Here is a 21,821-nt window from a genome sequence, read left to right on the forward strand (position 1 = left end):
TGTTCCCCTCTATTATTAAATATCTTTTTTTTTCTTTTGAGATGGAGTCTCGCTCTGTCACCAGGCTCGACTGCAGTGGTGCGATCTCGGCTCACTGCAACCTCTGCCTCTTGGGTTCAAACAATTCTCCTGCCTTAGCCTCCCGAGGAGCTGGGACTACAGGCATGCACCACTATGCCCAGCTAATTTTTGTATTTTTAGTAGATACGGGGTTTCACCATGTTGGCCAGGATGGTCTCGATCTGTTGACCTCGTGATCCGCCTGCCTCAGCCTCCCAGAGTGCTGGGATTACAGGCGTGAGCCACCATGCCTGGCCTGTTAAATATCTTCTTGATCCCTCATAGCTCCTGATATTGCCCCATCTCTCTCTCTTTCAAGTTTAACATGAAAGGATGAAACCAGTCTCATTTCTCCCATCCTTTCAAGGTCAGCATTCTTGAAAGACTTAAGTCTACATTTGTTGACTCTGTTACCTCTGATCAGCCCCTTTCAATCTGGTTTCCACTTGTACTTCTTTGTTAAACTTACTCTCTTTCAGATCTTAAGGTCACTGATGACCTTCTTGTTACCAAATCACAAAGCCTCTTAATTCTTAGGTTAAGACTGTTCTGCATATGATTTAATCTTGATTCTTCCTGTCTTGAAACCTCTTTACTTGGTGTAGTAGTCCATTTTCACACTGCTGATAAAGACATACCTGAGACTGGGCAATTTACAGAAGAAAGAGGTTTAATGGACTTACAGTTCCACATGGCTGGGAAGGCCTCATAATAACGGTGGAAGGTGAAAGGCATATCACACATGGCTGCAGACAAGAGAAGAGAGCTTGTGCAAGGAAACTCCCATTTTTAAAACCATCAGATCTCGTGAGACTTATTCACTATCACAAGAACAGCATGGGAAAGACCTGCCTCCATGGTTCAAATACCTCCCACTGGGTCCCTCCCACAACACGTGGGAATTTAAGATGAGATTTGGATGGGGACACAGTCAAACCATATCATTCTGCCCCTGGACCCTCCCAAATCTCATGTCCTCACATTTCAAAACCAATCATCCCTTCCCAACAGTTCCCCAAAGTCTTAATTCATTTCAGCATTAACTCAAAAGTCCACAGTTTAAAGTCACATCAGAGACAAGGCAAGTCTCTTCTGCCTATGAGCCTGTAAAATCAAAAGCAAGTTAGTTACTTCCTAGATACAGTGGGGGTACAGGCATTGCATAAATACAGTCATTCCAAATGGGAGAAATTGGTCAAAACAAAGGGGCTACAGGTCCCATGCAAGTCCAAAATCCAGCAGGGCAGTCAAATTTTAAAGTTCCAAAATGACCTCCTTTGATTCCATGTCTCACATCCAGGTCATGCCGATGCAACAGGTGGGTCCCTATGGTCTTGGGTAGCTCTGCCCCTGTGGCTTTGCAGGGTACAGCCATCCTTTCATGAGCTGGCATTGAGTGTCTGTGGCCTTTCCAGGGGCAGAGTGTAAGCTGTCAATGGATCTACCATTCTGGGGTCTGGAGTACGGTGGCCCTCTTCTCACAGCTCCACTAGGCAGTGCCTCAGTAGGGACTCTGTGTGGGGGCTCCAACCCCACATTTCCCTTCCATACTGCTCTAGCAGAGGTTCTCCATGAGAGTCCTGCCCCTGCAGCAAACTTTCTGCCTGGACATCCAGGCATTACTGTACATCCTCTGAAATCTAGGCAGAGGTTCCCAAACCCCCATTCTTGACTTCCATGCACTGGTAGGCTCAACACCACATGGAAGCTGCCACAGCTTGAGGCTTGCACCCTCTGAAGCCATGGCCTGAGCTGTATGTTGGCCCCTTTCAGCCATGGCTGGAGCAGCTGGCACACAGGGAACCAAGTCCCTAGGCTGCACACAGCATGGGGACTCTGGACCTGGCCCACAAAACCATTTTTTTCTCCTAACCCTCCAGGCCTGTGATGGGAGGGGCTGCTGTGAAGGCCTCTGACATGCCCTGGAGACATTTTCCACCTCGTCTTGGGGATTAACATTCAGCTCCTTGTTACCTATGCAAATTTCTGCAGCTGGCTTGAATTTCTCCTTAGAAAATGGGATTTTTTTTTTCTATGACACTGTCAGGCTGCAAATTTTATGAACTTTTGTGCTCTGCTTCACTTATAAAACTGAATGCCTTTAACAGCACCCAAGTCACATCATGAATACTTTGCTGCTTAGAAATTTCTTCTACCAGATAGCCTAAATCATCTCTCTCAAGTTCAAAGTTCCACACATCTCTAGGGCAGGGGCAAAATGCTGCCAATATCTTTGCTAAAACATACAAGAGTCACCTTTGCTCCAGTTCCCAACAAGATCCTCATCCCCATCTGAGACCACCTCAGCCTGGATTTCATTGTCCATATCTTTATCAGCATTTTGGCCAAAGCCATTCAACAAGTCTCTAGGGCGTTCCTAACTTTCCCACATTTTCCTGTCTTCTTCTGAGCCCTCCAAACTGTTCCAACCTCTACCTGCTACCCTCCAAAGTCAGTTTGACATTTTTGGGTATCTCTTCAGCAGTGACCCACTCTTCTGGTACCAATTTGCTGTATTAGTCTGTTTTCACACTTCTGATAAAGACATACTTGAGACTGGGCAATTTACAAAAGAAAGAGTTTTAATGGACTTACAGTTCTATGTGACTGGGAAGGCCTCACAATAATGGTGGAAGGGGAAAGGCACGTCTCACATGGCAGCAGACAAGAGAAGAGAGCTTGTGCAGGAAACTCCTGTTTTTAAAACCATCAGATCTTGTGAGACTTAATCACTATCATGAGAACAGCATGGGAAAGACCTGCCCCCATGATTCAAGTGCCTCCTACTAGGTCCCTCCCACAACACGTGGGAATTCAAGATGAGATTTGGGTGGGGACACAGCCAAACCATATCACTTGGCTTTATGGCATTGCATTTACATCCTACTTTTCTTCACTGTTTTTGTAAAGTGCAGTGCCTCCAAGAGATCTCTAATTATAAATGTTTTCAAGGCTCTAGTTTTGGCCTTTTCTCTAACATCAGAGACTGTAGTTTGGCAGCCCATGGGTTATATCTGGCTTGCAGACACTTTTAGCTGATACATGTAATTTTTTTAAAACAAATTAGCTGCCAATTAATAATAAAATTTGGAGATTTTACCTATAATCCCTGACCTAGTGTCTGGGGTGGCAATAAGGATTAAGCCCAATGATGCAGGTAAAGTACTTAGTGCTGCATCTTCATTTATAAGCATTCAAAAATGACAATTTAATGATATTTTGTGGTTTTCAAAGCTCTTCTTATATATTATTTGATAACATTTATTTAGCCCCCTACAGACCAGCTTTTTGGTTGTTTTCAGTTTTTTAAAATTACAGTTTCAAAACCGTGTCAGATTTTTTGGAAAACAATGCTAGAATTAGTATCCTGGTACATATATCCTTGCATATGTTAATATGCATATGTATTCAATGTCTACATATCCATTGAACGTGTTGTCCTTTATGATCAGTGATACACACTTACACAACATCTGCCTTAGGTTAGGGAACATGTTTGTCTTCATTAACTAGTTTTGGAGTTTGTGACAGTAATTACCTCAAAAAAATACTCCCAAAACCAAAAATTAAAACCCAAAAAACAAAACAGGCCAGTAAGATGGCTTTTATTAGCAGTACACCCTAATAACTGCCACAGACTTTATATTGCCTTAAAAAGTAGGGCCAAATTTATTAGCATAATACTTACTGCTCTCTAAATTTTGTCCTTCCATCGAATTCATTATTGAGTTGTTGTTTTGAAACTTCCTACTTTTCTAAACACTTCTCACCTTTCTTTTTATAACCCATCTGTATGTTTTATTTTTATCCCTATGTTGTACCTAAAGAGTAGAATTATAATTACTACTTCATCTTTAACATATTCAATCTTTTGTCAGCCTGTTCATACCTTTGCCCATTTTTTCAGTTGAGTTGTCCATCTCTTTTTTTATTGGTTTGTGTTTTCAGCATATTTTTTGAAGAAAATTAATCTTTGTTTGTTTTAAATGTTGCAAGCATTCCCCAGGTTTTTGCTTGGCAACATTATTTTATGTATTTTTCTTTTTCTTTTTTGTCATACAGAAGTTTTAAATTCTCTCTAGAGTCAGACTTCTCAATATTTTTCTTTATGGTTTGCATGTTTTATATCAGGATTAGAAAGATTTCTTAATTGAAGGTGAAAACCTGCCTCAATTTGCCTGGAACTTTTTTCCTAGTTTTAGCATGGAATGTCCTGCATACCAGGAAACCTCTCAGGCTGGCAAACAACGATAGTCAGGCTGTCTCTTTTAAGATTAAAAAAACAAAAACAAAATTACTCATATTTTCTTCTAGTACTTTTGTTTTTGTTTCTTATGTTTAAATCTTTTATTTATTTTATTTTGGTATGAGAAGTGAAATAAGAATCTGATTTTGTTTTATTTTCCCACATGGCTAGCTAGTTCTCATAATAGTATTTATCCATGACATGAATAATCATCTTTCCCTCCAGGAATTTGAGTGGCAAGTGGTATCAGATACTACATTCTCATATATGTAGATGAAGCAACTGGGGTTTAGAAAGTAACCCCTGCAAGATTCCAGGGGTAATAAATGAAAGAGCCAAAATATTAGTCACTTTTCTTATTTTAATTTTGAAGTTTTTTTCTGTAATTGTCTCTGCCAGAACTTTGAGTTTTCACCGCCCCCCCTTTCTTTTTTTTTACTGAACATCTAATTTGGTGTTGTCTGCTACTAACTAGACGTCTTTAAAAATTAAAATCAGTTTCATAAAGTGTCAGAACATGAAACATACAGCATAATCAATTCTTCAAATTGTGTTTTAAAATGCTAAAAATAAAAAAGTAAGTACTAATCTGTACTTTTTGTATTTCTTTGTACTTACTTTAGTTTTCTTTTATATAACATAAAATATATATTGCATATGATTTACATACATTTTAAATAATAATTATACTGTGAATACCTGTGTCAGTTAAGAATAGACTACTGCCAATTCCTCCCCAATTATATCCCCCAACCTCTGCGTTAAACGTAGTCATTATCCTTTGGGCTAATCATTCCCTTTGAGGTATAGTTACTCCCTGCTTTTCTGTACATTTTATCATGTGTGTGTGGAATCCCAAACAATAACATTTATATTGTCTTTTTTTGGTATTGGTGCAGAAATGAAATCATACTGTGTATATTATTTTATAACTTCTTTCATTTATTCATTATTTTTGAGATTTATCCATGTTTAAGTTTGTATTTGTTGTTTCTTAATATAAATAACTTTTATCCTAAAATTTCAAATGTCTGCAAAATAGTTTGTCCCCTAGAAAAATTCTGGTTCATAAGTAACAAACATGATTTTACGAAACAAATCTCATATTTACGATTTCAATTTATTTCCTTGTTGGAAGAAAGAACAATTAAGATAATATGCTGTGAGACGTGTGAAGGAGAGTGTTTTCATTTGAAAACCATGTTGCATTTCATATTGTTACAATGGCAAACATTAATTTTCCAGGAAATTCATAGTAAAATTTCTGTGTTCTATTGACTTTACCATACTGGTGATGAGAAAAAAGCCATATGCTTAGTGTAGCTACAGAAAAGTTGCTCTGGCAGCCTAATTTGAATTTCTGAATCTGTTTGTGATTAAGATCTCAGTTACAAAATTGCATTCATTTAAAATGAAACCCTGAATCTTTAGGAGAAATATATACTGTGTAATTACAATGGGCTTAAAGCTTCAGTTTGTAATGTGCTTTGCATACCTTTCATGAGTAATTCCTCATTTTTAAAGTGAGTAAGAATGATAGTACATGTTTTGCTGAAGGGAAAATGAGAGCAGATAATTCATTTAGTTATCTAAAAAGATTCAAGAAAGAAGCAAGAAAGGAAGAAATAAAAGTCATATTTTCAAACCATTAGAAATTGTTTAATGCTTAATCCATGCATAATTCTTAGTGGTTCATGTCTACATTCATTATAATAACTTTGAAGATTTATTGAAGTTTGAAAGAAACTTTGAAACTTTGAGACTTAGTTTGAACTTTGAAACTTAGTTTGAAAGAAAATAGACTTCAAGGGTTGAAAACTTGACTCACCAAATGTAGAGTAAAACAATTTTATTTGGTTTTCCTCAAGTAAAATGCCAGGATATTTTTAGATTTCAATGTATATTTATTATGTGTTCTATTTGTTGAAGTACTGTAGTAAATTCATTAAAATTTAAATAACACTAAAGTTTATAATAAGCAATTAGAATGAATTCTACTTAGCTCAGTACCAGCACAGAGGCCCCAAGTCCTATAAAGAAATGTCCATGGAAATGTCAAAATAAACCATTATACACTATTCTCTTTTGCAGCTAATATGGTTATCTGATAAAGTCATAGCCACATTCGTTAGTCCACAGTTTTGCCCGAAGTTGAGTTTTAGTTTGACGTTCATTTATCAGACTCCTAACTTATCTGTTGTATTCTTCCAGAAGACCTGCAACTGAAGGAAAGGGCAGAACATCTTTTTTATTTTCCATCTCCATACATTAGAAATAATACATGAATATTAGCAACAATGTTAACTATTTAAGTATGGTATAATACTTGCTGTCTTTTGATTAGTAATAGTTACCGAATTAGGGGTTTTTAACAGGAATGGTGACGTTGCAGAAATGTCTATCTCTAAGGTTTTTTAGAGAGTAGAGCATGCAGAGCATAGCATTTTACATTAAATAAAAACTGCTTAACATGACAAGAAAATCATGTGCTGTTTCTGAGAGCCTTTTTTTTTTCTTACTGGAGGAAACCTCCATGAAGTATGGGTTTGCAGCGTCATGCCTGTTTTTATGTGTGGGTGTATATACTTGCTCAGGCATATGACGATGATGATTTGGGAAAGGAAACTTCTGGTGCTCAAAGTGAGTAAGAGGTTTCGCTAGTAGTAAAATCACAAAAACATTCTTCCTTCTGCTGATGATTTTGACTTAGATAGAAATATTTTTTAAAAAAACATTATTTTCAGTATGAAAGATCTTTGTTTATATTTTGTTTTGTGTTTATTTGTGTGGATGCATATTCTAATGTTATGTGTGTTAAAACCTAATGTTTCTGATGCTGTTTTTAATTCTCTCCTTTCAGCTTTATGGAAGAATAATTTATGTACAATTAATTGCATCAATTTAAAACATGTAATTTAATAAATTTTGGCAGTTGGATATACCTGTGAATCATCACCACAAACAAGATACAAAACATTTTCATCGTTTTCCAAAATATTTCTCATGTATCTTTAGTCCATCCCTTCCTTCACCCTCATTTGCAGGAAATCACTGATCTGTTCCTTGTCACCAGAGATTACTTAGCATTTTATATTAGTAGCAGTATTTTCTGTAGTATGTAGTATGCATTCTTTTGTGCCCATCTTGTACTTTCAATTAGTAGAATGATTTTGAGATTTGTCAATGTTGTGTTTTCCTTTTTGCTATTGAGTAGATTCCTTTGTATAATTGATTGATTTAACTGTTAATTGACCTTTGAGTTGTTTCCAGTTTTGGCAATTTTGAATACATATTTGCAAATAAGGCCACTGTGAACATTCACGCATAAGTCTTCTGTGGACATGTTTTCATTTCTCTTAGATAAATACAGTTGGAATGAACAGGTAATATGGTGGGCACATGTTTGAATTTTGAAAAAAAAATCTGCTAGAAATTTACCAGTGTAGTTTACATTATTTTGCATTCCCACTAGTAATGTATGAAAGTTTTAATTTCTCCACGTTCTTGCCAGGATTTATTATTGGTCTTTTTGATTTTAGCCATACTTATAGGTGTGTAATCATTATCTCACTATGTTTTATATCTGCATTTATTTTATTATTACTAATATTGAACATCTTTGCATGAATCTATTGGCCATTTTAATATCTTTTTATTTTTCATGAGGGGTCTGTTCAAATCATTTGCCCAGATTTTAATTGATTTTTAAAGTTATTGAATTGTAACGGTTCTTTACATATTCTACATAGCAGTCCTTTGTTAGCTATGTGTATTGCAAATATTTTCTTTTACTCTGGTGTATCTTTCATTATCTTAATGATATCTTTCTCAAAGCAAAATATTTAAATTTTGTTAATGTCCAATTTATCAAATTTTCTTTCATGGCTTGTTCTATTTATGTCCCAATAAATCTTTGCCTATGTTAAAGTCAGAGATGCTCTTATATATTTTCTTCTAGGGGTATTACAGTTTCAGCTTATACATTTAAGACAATAATCCAATTATAGGTAATTTTTTTGTATATGTGTAAGGGTTGAAGTTCATTTTTTTGCATATTTATAACCAGTTGTTCCATCATGTGTTGTTGAATAACTTGTAGTTCTTTATAAAATTGCCTTAACACTTTTATTTTAAATCAATAGATTGGTTGGAGGGTGGAGCACGAAGGTGGAATAGGACTCTTTAGCAATCATTCCCCCATATAAACATCAATTTGAAGAAGTATTTGCATACTGAAAATACCTTAACAAGAGCTAAAGAAACCAAGTGAGAGAACACAGTGCCTAGTTATAGGTATATTAATAAGAAAAGATATATTGAAGAGGAGGTCAGTTTTAAATTACTTGTGTCACCTCTTACTCAATTCTAGACAGCACAGTGTGATGAAATACTGTCTACTTGGGGGAAAGAGGGGAAATAAACATAGAACTTTGCCTTGGACCCCAACACTGGGCCCATCAGAGTAAAATCCAGCACTGGAAGACTCCGATGACCCCTGACTGCAGGCTGGTGCCTATGGACACCAGACCCACCCCAGCACCAGGTGGGAAACTATAACCCATGTGAGGCAAACTCAGCACTGTGCATCACTGCCAGCTGACTACAGTGTCCTTGGTCTCTGAACAAACCTCAGAGGTAGGCATGCCTCAGTGGCTACATGGCACTGGGTGCATTCTAACACTAAACCAATCTCGTGGCCAAGGGATTCCAGCCTGGCCATAGTAGTACTAGGCTTAGGATGCTCCTGGTGCTCCAATGGCCACAGTGATCTGGGGCACAGGGATCATGCCAGTAGGTCTTCCCAGGATCTCTGGAAAAGCTTACTGTTGGAAAGCATTCCCATACAGAGTCAATATATGAAGTGCCTACTTCTTCAAATGCAAAGACATTGAGCATGGCCACAAGGATCAAGAACCATCAGGGAAACATGACATCACCTGAGAGACAAAATAAAGTGATACTGACCAACCACAAAGACATGGAGATGTATGAATAGCCTGACAGAGAGCTCAAAATAACTTTTTAAGGAAGCTCAGCAAAGTTCAAGAAAACACAGAGAAACAATTCAATGAAATTAGGAAAATGTTAAGTGGCCAGAAAAGGAAATATAATAGAGAGATTGAAATAATTAAAAAAAAAAACAGAAATCCTAGCACTGAAAAATACAATGAAAAAAATGAAAAATACAATGTAGAATATCAACAGTAGAATTATCAAGCAAAAGGAAGAATCTATGAACTTGAAACAAGTTATTTGAAAATATATAGTCATAGGAGAAAAAAAAGAATGAGAAGAAATGAAGAAGGCTCCCAGGATTTGTGAGACAGCATCAAAAGGCAAAATGTTTGAGTCATTGGCGTTCAAGAGGGAGAAGAGAAAGATAAAGGGATAGAAGACTTACTTAAGGAAGTAACAGCAAAAAACTTTCCAAACCTGAAGAAAGATAAAAATATTCAGGTAAAGGAAAATCAAAACTCTACAATCAGATTCAATCCAAGTAAGACTACCCCAAGACATATTATAATCAAACTGTCAAAAATCAGAGGCAGAGAGAAGATCCTGAAGGCAGCAAAAGAAAAGAAGCAATAACATAACATAAAAAGGAGCTCAAATGTGTCTAGAAGTGGACTTCTCAGCTGAAACCTTATGGGCCAGAAAAGAGTAGGATCATATATTTAAAGTACTGAAAAAAAAGAAAAAAAGAAAAACCCTACCAATCATGAAGACTCTAACTAGCAAAACTGTCCTTAAGAAATGAAGCAGAGAGAGACTTTCTCAGATAACAGAAGATGAGGGAATTTCTCACCACCAGACCTGACTCATAAGTAGTGGTGGGCACCTGTAATCCCAGCTACTCGGGAGGCTGAGGCAGGAGAATCGCTTGAACCCAGGAGGTGGAGGTTGCAGTGAGCCGAGATCATGCCACTGCACTCCAGCCTGGGTGACAGAGCGAGACTCTGTCTCAAAAACAAAAACAAAAACTGTGAAGAGAGACAAAAAAGTCTTCATATAATGATAAAGAGGTCAATTCAGTAAGAGCATATAACAATTGTAAATATATATGTACCCAACATTGAAGCACCTAAATATAAAAATCAAGTATTAATAGATCTGAAGGGAAAGATAGACTGCAAGACAATAACATTAGGGGACTTCAGTACCCCACTTTTAGCAATGGACAGACCATCCAGGTGAAAAATTCAATGAGACATCACATTTAAACTACATTGTAGACCAAACGGGCCTACCAGACATATACAGAACATTCCATCTTTCAGCTACAGAATTCACATTTTTCTCAACCACACAGGAAACATTCTCTAGGATAGATTATATGTTAGACCACTTTGTGAGTGGAAAAACAACTCAAATTGTTTTTCCTTTGCTCTCACACCATAACAATTAACACTGATGAGTTCTGTGACCAAAAGTTTGTTTGTTTGTTTGTTTGTTTCTACACACCAAACAATGAATTCTGCAGTGGACACCAGCTGGTTGTATCCTGATTCAATTCAATTCTGATGCTATTTACTTGAAGGAAACATCAGATTCCAAGCCTCACGTTATTTTGTCTGTGCCTCTGACTGACTGGCTATAAGTTTGGGTTCCCATGACCCCCTCCTTGTGTTCAATTAATTTTCTAGAACAGCTCACAGAACTCAGCGAAATACTCACTTATATTTACTAGTTTATTATGAAAGATATTACAAAGGATACAGATGAAAAAGTGCATAGGGCAAGGCATGTGGGAAGGGGTGCAGAATTTCCATGCTCTTTCCAGGTACACCACCTTCTAGTAACCTCCATATGTTGAGCTATCTGGAAACTCTCTGAACCCAGTCCTTTGGGTTTTTATGGAGGCTTCATCAGATAAGCATGATTTATTAGTCATTGGCCATTGGTGATCAACATAACCTTCAGCACATTTACCCTCCTCAGAGGTTGAAGGGTGGGGATGAAAGTCAACCCTCTAGTCATGCCTTGGTCTTCCCAGTGACCAGCCACCATTCTGAAGTTACTAACCACAAGTCAACTAATGAGCATACACAAAAGACATCACTTTGGAGACTTTAAGGATTTTAGGAGTTGTGTGTCAAGAAACAGGGTCAAAACCCAAATGTATATTTTACAATATCACAGGCAGAAAGCAAATTTTTAACAAATTTAAGAAAATTGGTATCATATCAAGTATCCCCTCCAACCATAATGATATAAAGCCTGAAATTAATAACAGGAGGAACTTCACAAATACATGGAAATTAAACAACATACTCCTGAACAACCAATTGGCTAATAAAATTAAAAGAGAAATTAAGAACATTTCTTGAGACAAATGAAAATGGAAATACAACATACTAAGACCTACGGGATACAGCAAAAGCAGCTATAAGAGGAAGATTTATAGCAATAAATGCCTACATTAAGAAAGAAGAAAAATCTCAAATAAACAACCGAATGTTGAACATAAGGAACCAGAAAAACATGAACAAACTGAGCCCAAAATTAGTAGAAGGAGGCAAAGAATAAACATCAGAACATAAATAAATAAAATAAAGACTAAAACCATGGAAAAAAATTAATGAAATCAGTTGCTTTTTAAAAAGATAAGTAAAATCAACGAACTGTAGCTGATAAATTAAGAAAAAAAGAGAGAGACTCACATCCATAAAATGAGAATGAAAAAGGAGACATTACAACTTATACCGTAGAAATACAAAGGATCACAAGAGACTGTTAAAAACACAATTGTATGCCAACAAATTGGATAAGCTAGGAGAAACGGATAAATTCCTGGACATAGACAACCTACCAAGATTTAATTATGAAGATATAAAAAAATTGAACAGCCCAGTAATGAGTAAAGAGATTAAATCAGTAATAAAAAATCATCCATCAGAGAGAAGTCCAGGAGCTGTTGGCTTCACTGCTGAATTCTACCAAACATATAAAGAAGAATACCAATTATTTTCATTCTTCCAAAAATTGAAGAGGAAGGAATACTTCCAAAGTCATTTTACGAGGCCAGAATTACCCTCACACCCAAATAAGACAAGGACACTAGATAAAAAGAAAACTACAGGCCAATATCCCTGGTAAACATAAATGCAAAAAATCTGTAACAAGATGCTAGCAAGCCAAAATAAATAGCAGATTAAAAAGACCATTCATCATGATCAAGTGGACTTCCATCCCAGGGATGTAAGGATCAACAGACACAAATCAATAAACATGAGACATCACATGAACAGAATGAAGAACAGAAACCAGATGATCATTTCCATAGATGAAAAAAAGCCTTTAAAAATTCAACATCCTTTCATGATAAAAATTCTCAATAAATTAGGTATAGAAGGAAAGTACCTCAGTACAATAATGATTATACATGAAAAACTCACAGCTAACTTCACACTTTATGGGGGAAAATGGAAAGCCTTTCCTCTAAGATCAGAAACAAGACAAGGATGCCCACTCTTGCCACTTGTATTCAACATGGTACTGGAAGCATAAAGTTGTTAATAATATTTCCTCATAATGCTGGAAGTTCTAGCTGGAGGAATTAGGCAAGAGAAAGAAATAAAGGGATCCAGATAGAAAATAAAGAAGTCAAATTGTTCCTGTTTGCAGACAACATGGTCTTATATATGGGAAACTCAAAGACTCCATGAAAAATTCTTAGAACTAAAAAATGAATTTAGTAAAGTTGCAGGATACAAAATCAACATTAAAAATTAGTAGCTTTTCTACACACTAACAGTGAACTATCTGAAAAAGAAATAAAGAAAATCCTATTTTTAATAGCTACAGAAAATAAAATACTAAGAGATAAATTTAACCAAGGAGATAAAAATCAATAAAGTATATATGTGTGTGTCTATTTCTGGATTATGTATTATATTCCATTGACATATGTGATTATCTTTTAGCCAAGACCAGATTGTTTTGATTACTGTAGCTTCAGAGTGAAGCTTAAACTTAAGTAGATTTTTCTCTTTTTTTTGTTATTCTTTTTAAACAAACAGCTTGGCTATTCTAGGTTTGCATTCATATATAAATTTTAGAATTATCTTCTCAATTTACACAGAAAAGACTACTACATTTTGATTGAGACTGTTGTTGAGGAGAATTGACATCTTAATAATATTGAGACTTTCCATTATATAGGGTTTATCTAATTTACCTCAGCAATATTTTATAGTTTTCAGTATACAGGTCTTACACAACTTTTATTACCTTTTTTTCTTAGGTTTTTTTTTGCATTATTGTAAACATTTAAAAAATTTCATTTTCCAATTGTTTGTGCTAGTATAGAAAAATGTAATTGTTTTAAAATATTAGTATTTTATATTCTTACTTTACTAAGTTCATTTAGTTCTAGGAAGAGAACTTCCTCAAACTGTTAAAGTGCATCTTTGAAAATTCTATGCCTAATATTTTACTTCTTACATAGTGCAAGATTTGATTTGTTAATATTTTGTGAAAAAACTTTGTATCATTTCTAAATGTTGCCAGTCATTGTTTTTTAATTTGTAATGTGTTTGTATAGTTTTGATATATGGTTAATTCTACCTTCATAAAATGAGTTAGAAAGTGTTCTCTCCTTGATTTTCTAAAAGGGTTTGTATGTAAAATTAATATTACTTCTTTCTTACATGTTCGCTTAAATTTGTCAGTGTAGCCAATTTGATAGAAGGCTTTTTATCAACAAATTCAGTTTTTTAAAGATATAAGGCTTTTCAGTTTTTTTATTCTTAAGTAGGTTTCAAAAGCTTTGTCTTTAATGGATTTGTCCATTTCAACTGTTACTGAATTTGATTAGCATAATATTATTAATAATATTCCCTCATTTTTCCTTTCACGAATGTAAATCTATGTGAATGACCCTCCTTTCCTTCCTGATATTAGAGATTTGTGTTCTTTCTATTTTTTTCTTGATCAGTCTAGTTGTTAAGTTTATAAATGTTGATGATCTTTTTGAAGAACCAGCTTTTGATTTCCTTAATTTTTTGCATTGCGTGTTTCCTATTTTATTGATTTCTGCTCTTACATTTATTATTGTCTTTTCTCTCTTTTGTTTCTTGCTTCTGTGGGTGAATTTTACACATTTCTTCCTTTAAAATTAGCACTTAAAGGTATTACTTTTCCTAAAACCACTGTGTTAGCTGCTTATTTCAAATTTTGGCATGTTGTATTTTCATTATCATCCAGTGAAAACTTGAATTTCTTCATGAATTTCTTCTTTGAGCAAAGGGTTGCTTAGAAGTGTGTTTGATTTCTAAATATTTGGTATTTTCTCAAAAATCTCATTGTGATTGATTTCTAATTTAATTCTGTCTTGGTTGGAGGACATCTTTTATATGACTTTAGTTATTTTTTAACGTTTTTGAGACTTGTGGCACAGAATGTGGTCAAACTCAGTGAATATATGATGTGCACTTGCAAAGAATGTATCCTGCAGATGCTGGGTTAGGGTTCTAAAAATAAGAATTAGGTCAATGTGGTTGATAACTATATTAGTTGTTTATAACTATGTAATCAATTACCCCCCAACTTAGCAGCAGATAAGAAATATGTATTTTGAAAGATAAAAATACATCTTAAGTTGATATTGATACTTTGCATTAAAATTTAGGACTGAGGGGTTTTTTTTTTCCTTTTGTCTTTGATGGAGTCTCACTCTGTCACGGAGGCTGGAGTGCAGTGGTGCGATCTCAGCTCACTGCAACCTCTGCCTCCCGGGTTCAAGCAATTCTCTGCCTCAGCCTCCCAAGTAGCTGGGATTACAGGTGCCTGCCACCACGCCTGGCTAATTTTTGTTTTAAACTTACTTATTTTACATCTATTATCTTCTTTCTTCCTCACTATAAAATTGAACAATACCAACATACAGACATACACCTATCTCTCCACAACCTCACCCAAAAGTGTATGTTCTCAAACTTTTGGATTTTGCCAGTTATAGATGAGAAATGGTATTTCCAAATACTTTTAATTTGGATTCCTCTTACCATGACTGATGTGAAATATATTTTCATATGACTAAGAGACATTTTTACTTCTTTTTCCATAAAATTTCTGTCCATATGTTTAGTCCGGTTTGCTATAGGTTTGGGTTGACCTTTATTTTTAATCCAGCGTTATCTAGCCATGTGCCAGAGAGCTGTGCAGGCCACTATTCTAAGCCCATGAATTCTGACAATTATCTCTTCCCTAACTTAACTATTCCCATTCAGATCTAGAATTCATAGTGTCTGTGTCCAGATGCCTTTGTAATCCTGATTTTATGGACTTCCCATTCGATCTGCTTTTTTAAAAGTTTGTCTCTCAGTGCTCTTGCAATAACATGGCTTAAACTCACTTCAGTTTGGGTTAATTTGGGTTGTGTATCTATCCTAGCATATTTCTTAGGCTCTAACCCTTGATTTCTACTCATAGCAGTAAGGCTTACTTGCACTAAGATTCATAATTGGGTAACTGAAGCAGCTTACTAGCCAGGTAGTCTTGGTCAAATTGCTTAAACACTTAATCTACATTTCTTTATCTGTAAAATGAAAATAATATCTGCTAGTTATAGAGAGATAGACATAAAGAACATAGGAAAATTACCCAAAATCTATTCCTATTATACTCATTCAATACATTATCTTAAAAGAACAGTTTGTTAAAATGGTAGCTGAAAGGGGCACTAGATTCAAAATTTTTCCAGAAAAACACTGAGCGTTAAATTTTACTCGAAATGGTGTCTCTTTGCTAGTCAGATACACTCACTATAGATAAGCTATGAGTGTATCTTTTCCTTGTGAGCACATTCTAGGAGCTTTGTGCCTTGCACAGTTAGAACCTGCCAATATCCAGCCTCAACTCCAATTACACATCCAGGTTTTCTCACTTCATGGAAATACTAAAATATTTATAACTCTTGTAAATTTTTATCTGGCTTTGTACCTCCTTTAAATGCCATTATTTTTGTTTGCATTTTCCCTTCTGTCTTGCTGGAAAACTCCTCATGTACTTAGATCCAGCTAAAAAATTACTTATTATAGGAAAGCATGCCCAATCTCTTACTCCTGTTTTCCTGGAATTTAAACATCTCTTCTTTTAAACTTCTATACATCACATGCAACTTCGATCATTGCACTGAAAACTGTGCATTATAATTGTTTCCCTAGCTACTGCCTCTCCTGGATCTTAAGCTCTTGGAAAAAAGGGGATATTATTTATTATGATATCTCTGTGCCTAGCAGAGTACTTTGCCAAAAATTGCTGCTTAAAAGATGTGTACTACGAATTCTCACTAAGAGCTTGCCTTGCAGAAATGTGAACTTAATTGGCCATTGTCTATATCACGGGTCCCCAACCCTGGGGCTGCAGACTGGTACCAGTCCTTGGCCTGTTAGGGACTGGGCCGCACAGCAGGGGGTGAGTGGCAGGTGAGTGAGAATTGCGGCCTGAGCTCCACCTCTTGTCAGATCAGTTGGAGGCATTAGATTCTCACAGAAGCATGAACCCTATTGTGAACTGTGCATGCCAGGAATCTAGGTTGTGCATTCCTTATGAGAATTGAACTAATGCCTGATGATCTGAGGTGAAACAGTTTCATCAGAGAACCATCGTGCTCCCTTCCCCCTTGTCCGTGGAAAAATTAATCTTCCTTGAAATGGGTCCCTGGTGCCAAAAAGGTTGGGGACCTTTTTCCTATCATAGATTCTATGATGTGATTTCAACAATGCTTAGGAAAATCCTTTTATTCCATACCAGCATCCAATCAATAGTTCCCAATAAACTTTTTTTACCTCCTCATTGGTGCTTGAAAAGCCTGTAGAAGATAGTAAAATAATTTCTTCCACACTCAGAGATAGAGTAAATGCATATAAGCCTGGAAGAAGACTTGAATATAAAGCAAGAGGGGGGTGATGGGCACTCTGAGCTTAAAGCAGGACTATGCCAGAGTCAGGAAGAGCAAGTGAAAAGTTTATACTGGGACAAATTTTGCCAAGACTTTTGCTTGGCTGTCATAATTTAGATATTCATTGGCAAATGCAATATAAAAATAGTCTGAAGAATGTGAAAAATATTATTTTAACTAGGGGTCAGATCTATTAATGCATATTTCTCTCTCTACCCCCTATGTCTTTTTCAAAATGCATATATTCAGAAGCGGAGGGTGCTGTTCAACCAAACAACTCATTAATGCTGCAAACTAGCAAGGAGAATCATGCTTTAGGTAATGTCTATCTTTTAATAATAATTCTAGTAGGGGAGTGCTTGATGTCCATATAGGTTTTACATTTTTGGATCTTGAATTGTCTCATGCATTATCTGTGTTATCTAAATGATATTATATTTAAGAGTGTTAATAAATTTTTCATTCTGAAATTATTTCTATACTTATTTAGTACCTATTTTAAGAATGGGATCACTAAACAAAACCAATGGCCTCTTCAAAAAAATTTGTTATTCAACTTTTGAAACCTAGATTATTATCCCAGAGCTCTTTTTAATAAGCAGATCTTAATAGGTGTTAATGATTTATTTTCTATATCCTCTCTCAACCCTATTGTCTCCAAAATTTTTACTTGCCATTTTAATTAACATTGAAACAGAAAAGAAAAGTTAATAGACTTTATTTTTTTAGAGAAGTTTTAGGATCATAGCACAACTGAGTGGAAAGTACAGAAATTTCCCATATAACCTCTGCCCCCACACGTGCAAAGCCTCCCCCATTATCAACATACCTGACTAGAGTGGTACATTTGTTTCAATTAATGAACCTACATTGAAACATCATCATTATCACATTATCAAAGTCCAAAGTTTGCATTAGGGGTCACTCTTAGGGTTGAATGTGAATGTTTTCAGGCAAATGCACAATGACATGTCTCTACCATGATAATAGTTTACAGAGTAATTTCACTGACCTAAAAATCATCTCTATTCTACCTATTCATCCTTCCCTGCCGGCTAACCCCAGGCAATCCTGGTATACTGTCTCCATAGTTTTGTCTTTTCCAGAGTGTCATATAATTGGAATGTTACAGTATGCAGCATTTTCAGACTGGCTTTTTTCACTTAATAATATGCATTTAAGTGTTCCCCCGTGACTTTCCATGTCTTAATGGCTCTTTTTTTTTAGTACTGAATAATATTCCATTGTTCGACTATACCACAGTTTATTTATTTGCCTGGTAAAAGACATCTTGGCTGCTTCCAAGTTTTGGCAATTAAGAAAAAGCTGCAATTAACACCCATGCACAGGTTTTTGTATGGAACTAAGTTTTCAACTCTTAGGGTAAATACCAAAATGCATGATTGTTGGATTGCATGGTAGGAGATTGCTTAGTTTTGTAAGAAACTGCCAAACTGTCTTTCAAAGTAGATGTACCACTTTGCATTCCTGCTACCAATTAATGAAAGTTCCTGTTGCTCCACTCCTCGCCTTTGGTGTGTAGTGGTTCTTATTGTTGTTTTAATTTGCCTTTCTTTGATGACATATGATGTAGAGCATCTTTTCATATGCTTATTTTCCATAAATATATACAATTTCTTTTTTTTTCCTTCATTATTATACTGTAAGTTTTAGGGTACATGTGCACAATGTGCAGGTTTGTTACATATGTATCCATGTGCCATGTGGGTTTGCTGCACCCATTAATTCGTCATTTAGCATTAGGTATATCTCCTAATGCTGTCCCTTTCCCCCTCCCCCCACCCCACAACAGTCCCTGGAGTGTGGTGTTCCCTTTCCTGTGTCCATGTGTTCTCATTGTTCAATTCCCACCTATGAGTGAGAACATGCGGTGTTTGGTTTTTTGTCCTTGCGATAGTTTACTGAGAATGATGGTTTCCAGTTTCATCCATGTCCCTACAAAGGACATGAACTCATCATTTTTGATGGCTGCATAGTATCCCATGGTGTATATGTGCCACATTTTCTTAATCCAGTCTATCATTGTTGGACATTTGGGTTGGTTCCAACTCTTTGCTATTGTGAATAGTGCCGCAATAAACATACGTGTGCATGTGTCTTTATAACAGCATGATTTATAGTTCTTTGGGTATATACCCAGTAATGGGATGGCTGGGTCAAATGGTATTTCTAGTTCTAGATCCCTGAGGAATCGCCACACTGACTTCCACAATGGTTGAACTAGTTTACAGTCCCACCAACAGTGTAAAAGTGTTCCTATTTCTCCACATCCTCTCCAGTACCTGTTGTTTCCCGACTTTTTAATGATGGCCATTCTAACTGGTGTGAGATGGTATCTCATTGTGGTTTTGATTTGCATTTCTCTGATGGCCAGTGATGATGAGCATTTCTTCATGTGTTTTTTGGCTGCATAAATGTCTTCTTTTGAGAAGTGTCTGTTCATGTCCTTCACCCACTTTTTGATGGGGTTGTTTGTTTTTTTCTTGTAAATTTGTTTGAGTTCATTGTAGATTCTGGATATTAGCCCTTTGTCAGATTAGTAGGTTGTGAAAATTTTCTCCCATTCTGTAGGTTGCCTGTTCACTCTGATGGTAGTTTCTTTTGCTGTGCAGAAGCTCTTCAAATTAGATCCCATTTGTCAATTTTGGCTTTTGTTGCCATTGCTTTTGGTGTTTTACACATGAAGTCCTTGCCCACACCTATGTCCTGAATGGTATTGCCTAGGTTTTCTTCTAGGGTTTTTATGGTTTTAGGTCTAACATGTAAGTCTTTAATCCATCTTGAATTAATTTTTGTATAAGGTGTAAGGAAGGGATCCAGTTTCAGCTTTCTACAAATGGCTAGTCAGTTTTCCCAGCACCATTTATTAAATAGGGAATACTTTCCCAATTTCTTGTTTTTGTCAGGTTTGTCAAACATCAGATAGTTGTAGATATGCGGCATTATTTCTGAGGGCTCTGTTCTGTTCCATTGATCTATGTCTCTGTTTTGATACCAGTACCATGCTGTTTTGGTTACTGTAGCCTTGTAGTATAGTTTGAAGTCAGGTAGCGTGATACCTCCAGCTTTGTTCTTTTAGCTTAGGATTGACTTGGTGATGCGGGCTCTTTTTTGGTTCCGTATGAACTTTAAAGTAGTTTTTTCCAATTCTGTGAAGAAAGTCATTGGTAGCTAGATGGGGATGGCATTGAATCTATAAATTACCTTGGGCAGTATGGCCATTTTCAGGATATCGATTCTTCCAACCCATGAGCATGGAATGTTCTTCCATTTGTTTGTATCCTCTTTTATTTCATTGAGCAGTGGTTTGTAGTTCTCCTTGAAGAGGTCCTTCACATCCCTTGTAAGTTGGATTCCTAGGTATTTGATTCTCTTTGAAGCAATTGTGAATGGCAGTTCACTCATAATTTGGCTCTCTGTTTGTCTGTGATTGGTGTACAAGAATGCTTGTGATTTTTGTACATTGATTTTGTACCCTGAGACTTTGCTGAAGTTGCTTATCAGCTTAAGGAGATTTGGGGCTGAGACAATGAGATTTTCTAGATATACAATCATGTCATCTACAAACAGGGACAATTTGACTTCCTCTTTTCCTAATTGAATACCCTTTATTTCCTTCTCCTGCCTGATTGCCCTGGCCAGAACTTCCAACACTATGTTGAATAGGAGTGGTGAGAGAGAGCATCCCCGTCTTGTGCCAGTTTTCAAAGGGAATGCTTCCAGTTTTTGCCCATTCAGTATGATATTGGCTGTGGGTTTGTCATAGATAGCTCTTATTATTTTGAGATACGTCCCATCAATACCTAATTTATTGAGAGTTTTAACATGAAGCATTGTTGAATTTTGTCAAAGGCTTTTTCTGCATCTATTGAGATAATCATGTGGTTTTTGTCTTTGGTTCTGTTTATATGCTGGATTACATTTATTGATTTGCATATGTTGAACCAGCCTTGCATCCCAGGGATGAAGCCCACTTGATCATGGTGGATAAGCTTTTTGATGTGCTGCTGGATTAGATTTGCCAGTATTTTATTGAGGATTTTTGCATCAATGTTCATCAAGGGTATTGGTCTGAAATTCTCTTTTTTGGTTGTGTCTCTGCCAGGCTTGGGTATCAGGATGATGCTGGCCTCATAAAATGAGTTAGGGAGGATTCCCTGATTTTCTACTGATTGGAATAGTTTCAGAAGGAATGGTACCAGTTCCTCCTTGTACCCCGGTAGAATTCGGCTGTGAATCCATCAGGTCCTGGACTCTTTTTGGTTGGTAAGCTATTGATTATTGCCTCAATTTCAGATCCTGTTATTGGTTTATTCAGAGATTCAACTTCTTCCTGGTTTAGTCGTGGGAGGGTGTATTTGTCAAGGAATTTATCCATTTCTTCTAGATTTTCTAGTTTATTTGCGTAGAGGTGTTTGTAGCATTCTCTGATGGTAGATTGTATTTCTGTGGGATCGGTGGTGATATCCCCTTTTTCATTTTTTATTGCATCTATTTGATTCTTCTCTCTTTTCTTCTTTATTAGTCTTGCTAGTGGTCTATCAATTTTGTTGATCTTTTGAAAAAACCAGCTCCTGGATTCATTAATTT

General features: G+C 36.1%; 1 protein-coding gene across 2 annotated transcripts in view; it reads left to right on the plus strand.

The window, feature by feature from the left end:
- The window catches only part of CD200R1 (CD200 receptor 1), a 58,135-nt gene that overhangs the window by 9,353 nt on the left and 26,961 nt on the right, over positions 1 to 21,821 (plus strand). Inside the window, exon 2 of one of the 2 annotated variants that reach the window (XM_030801705.1) lies at positions 17,460 to 17,528. The exons of the other annotated variant lie outside the window; for it this stretch is intronic. Coding sequence (XP_030657565.1) covers positions 17,460 to 17,528 — 69 coding nt within the window. The remainder of the gene's footprint in view (positions 1 to 17,459; positions 17,529 to 21,821) is intronic. 2 annotated transcript variants of the gene reach the window in all.

Source organism: Nomascus leucogenys, chromosome 21, assembly GCF_006542625.1.
Source record: "Nomascus leucogenys isolate Asia chromosome 21, Asia_NLE_v1, whole genome shotgun sequence".
NCBI lineage: Eukaryota > Metazoa > Chordata > Mammalia > Primates > Hylobatidae > Nomascus > Nomascus leucogenys.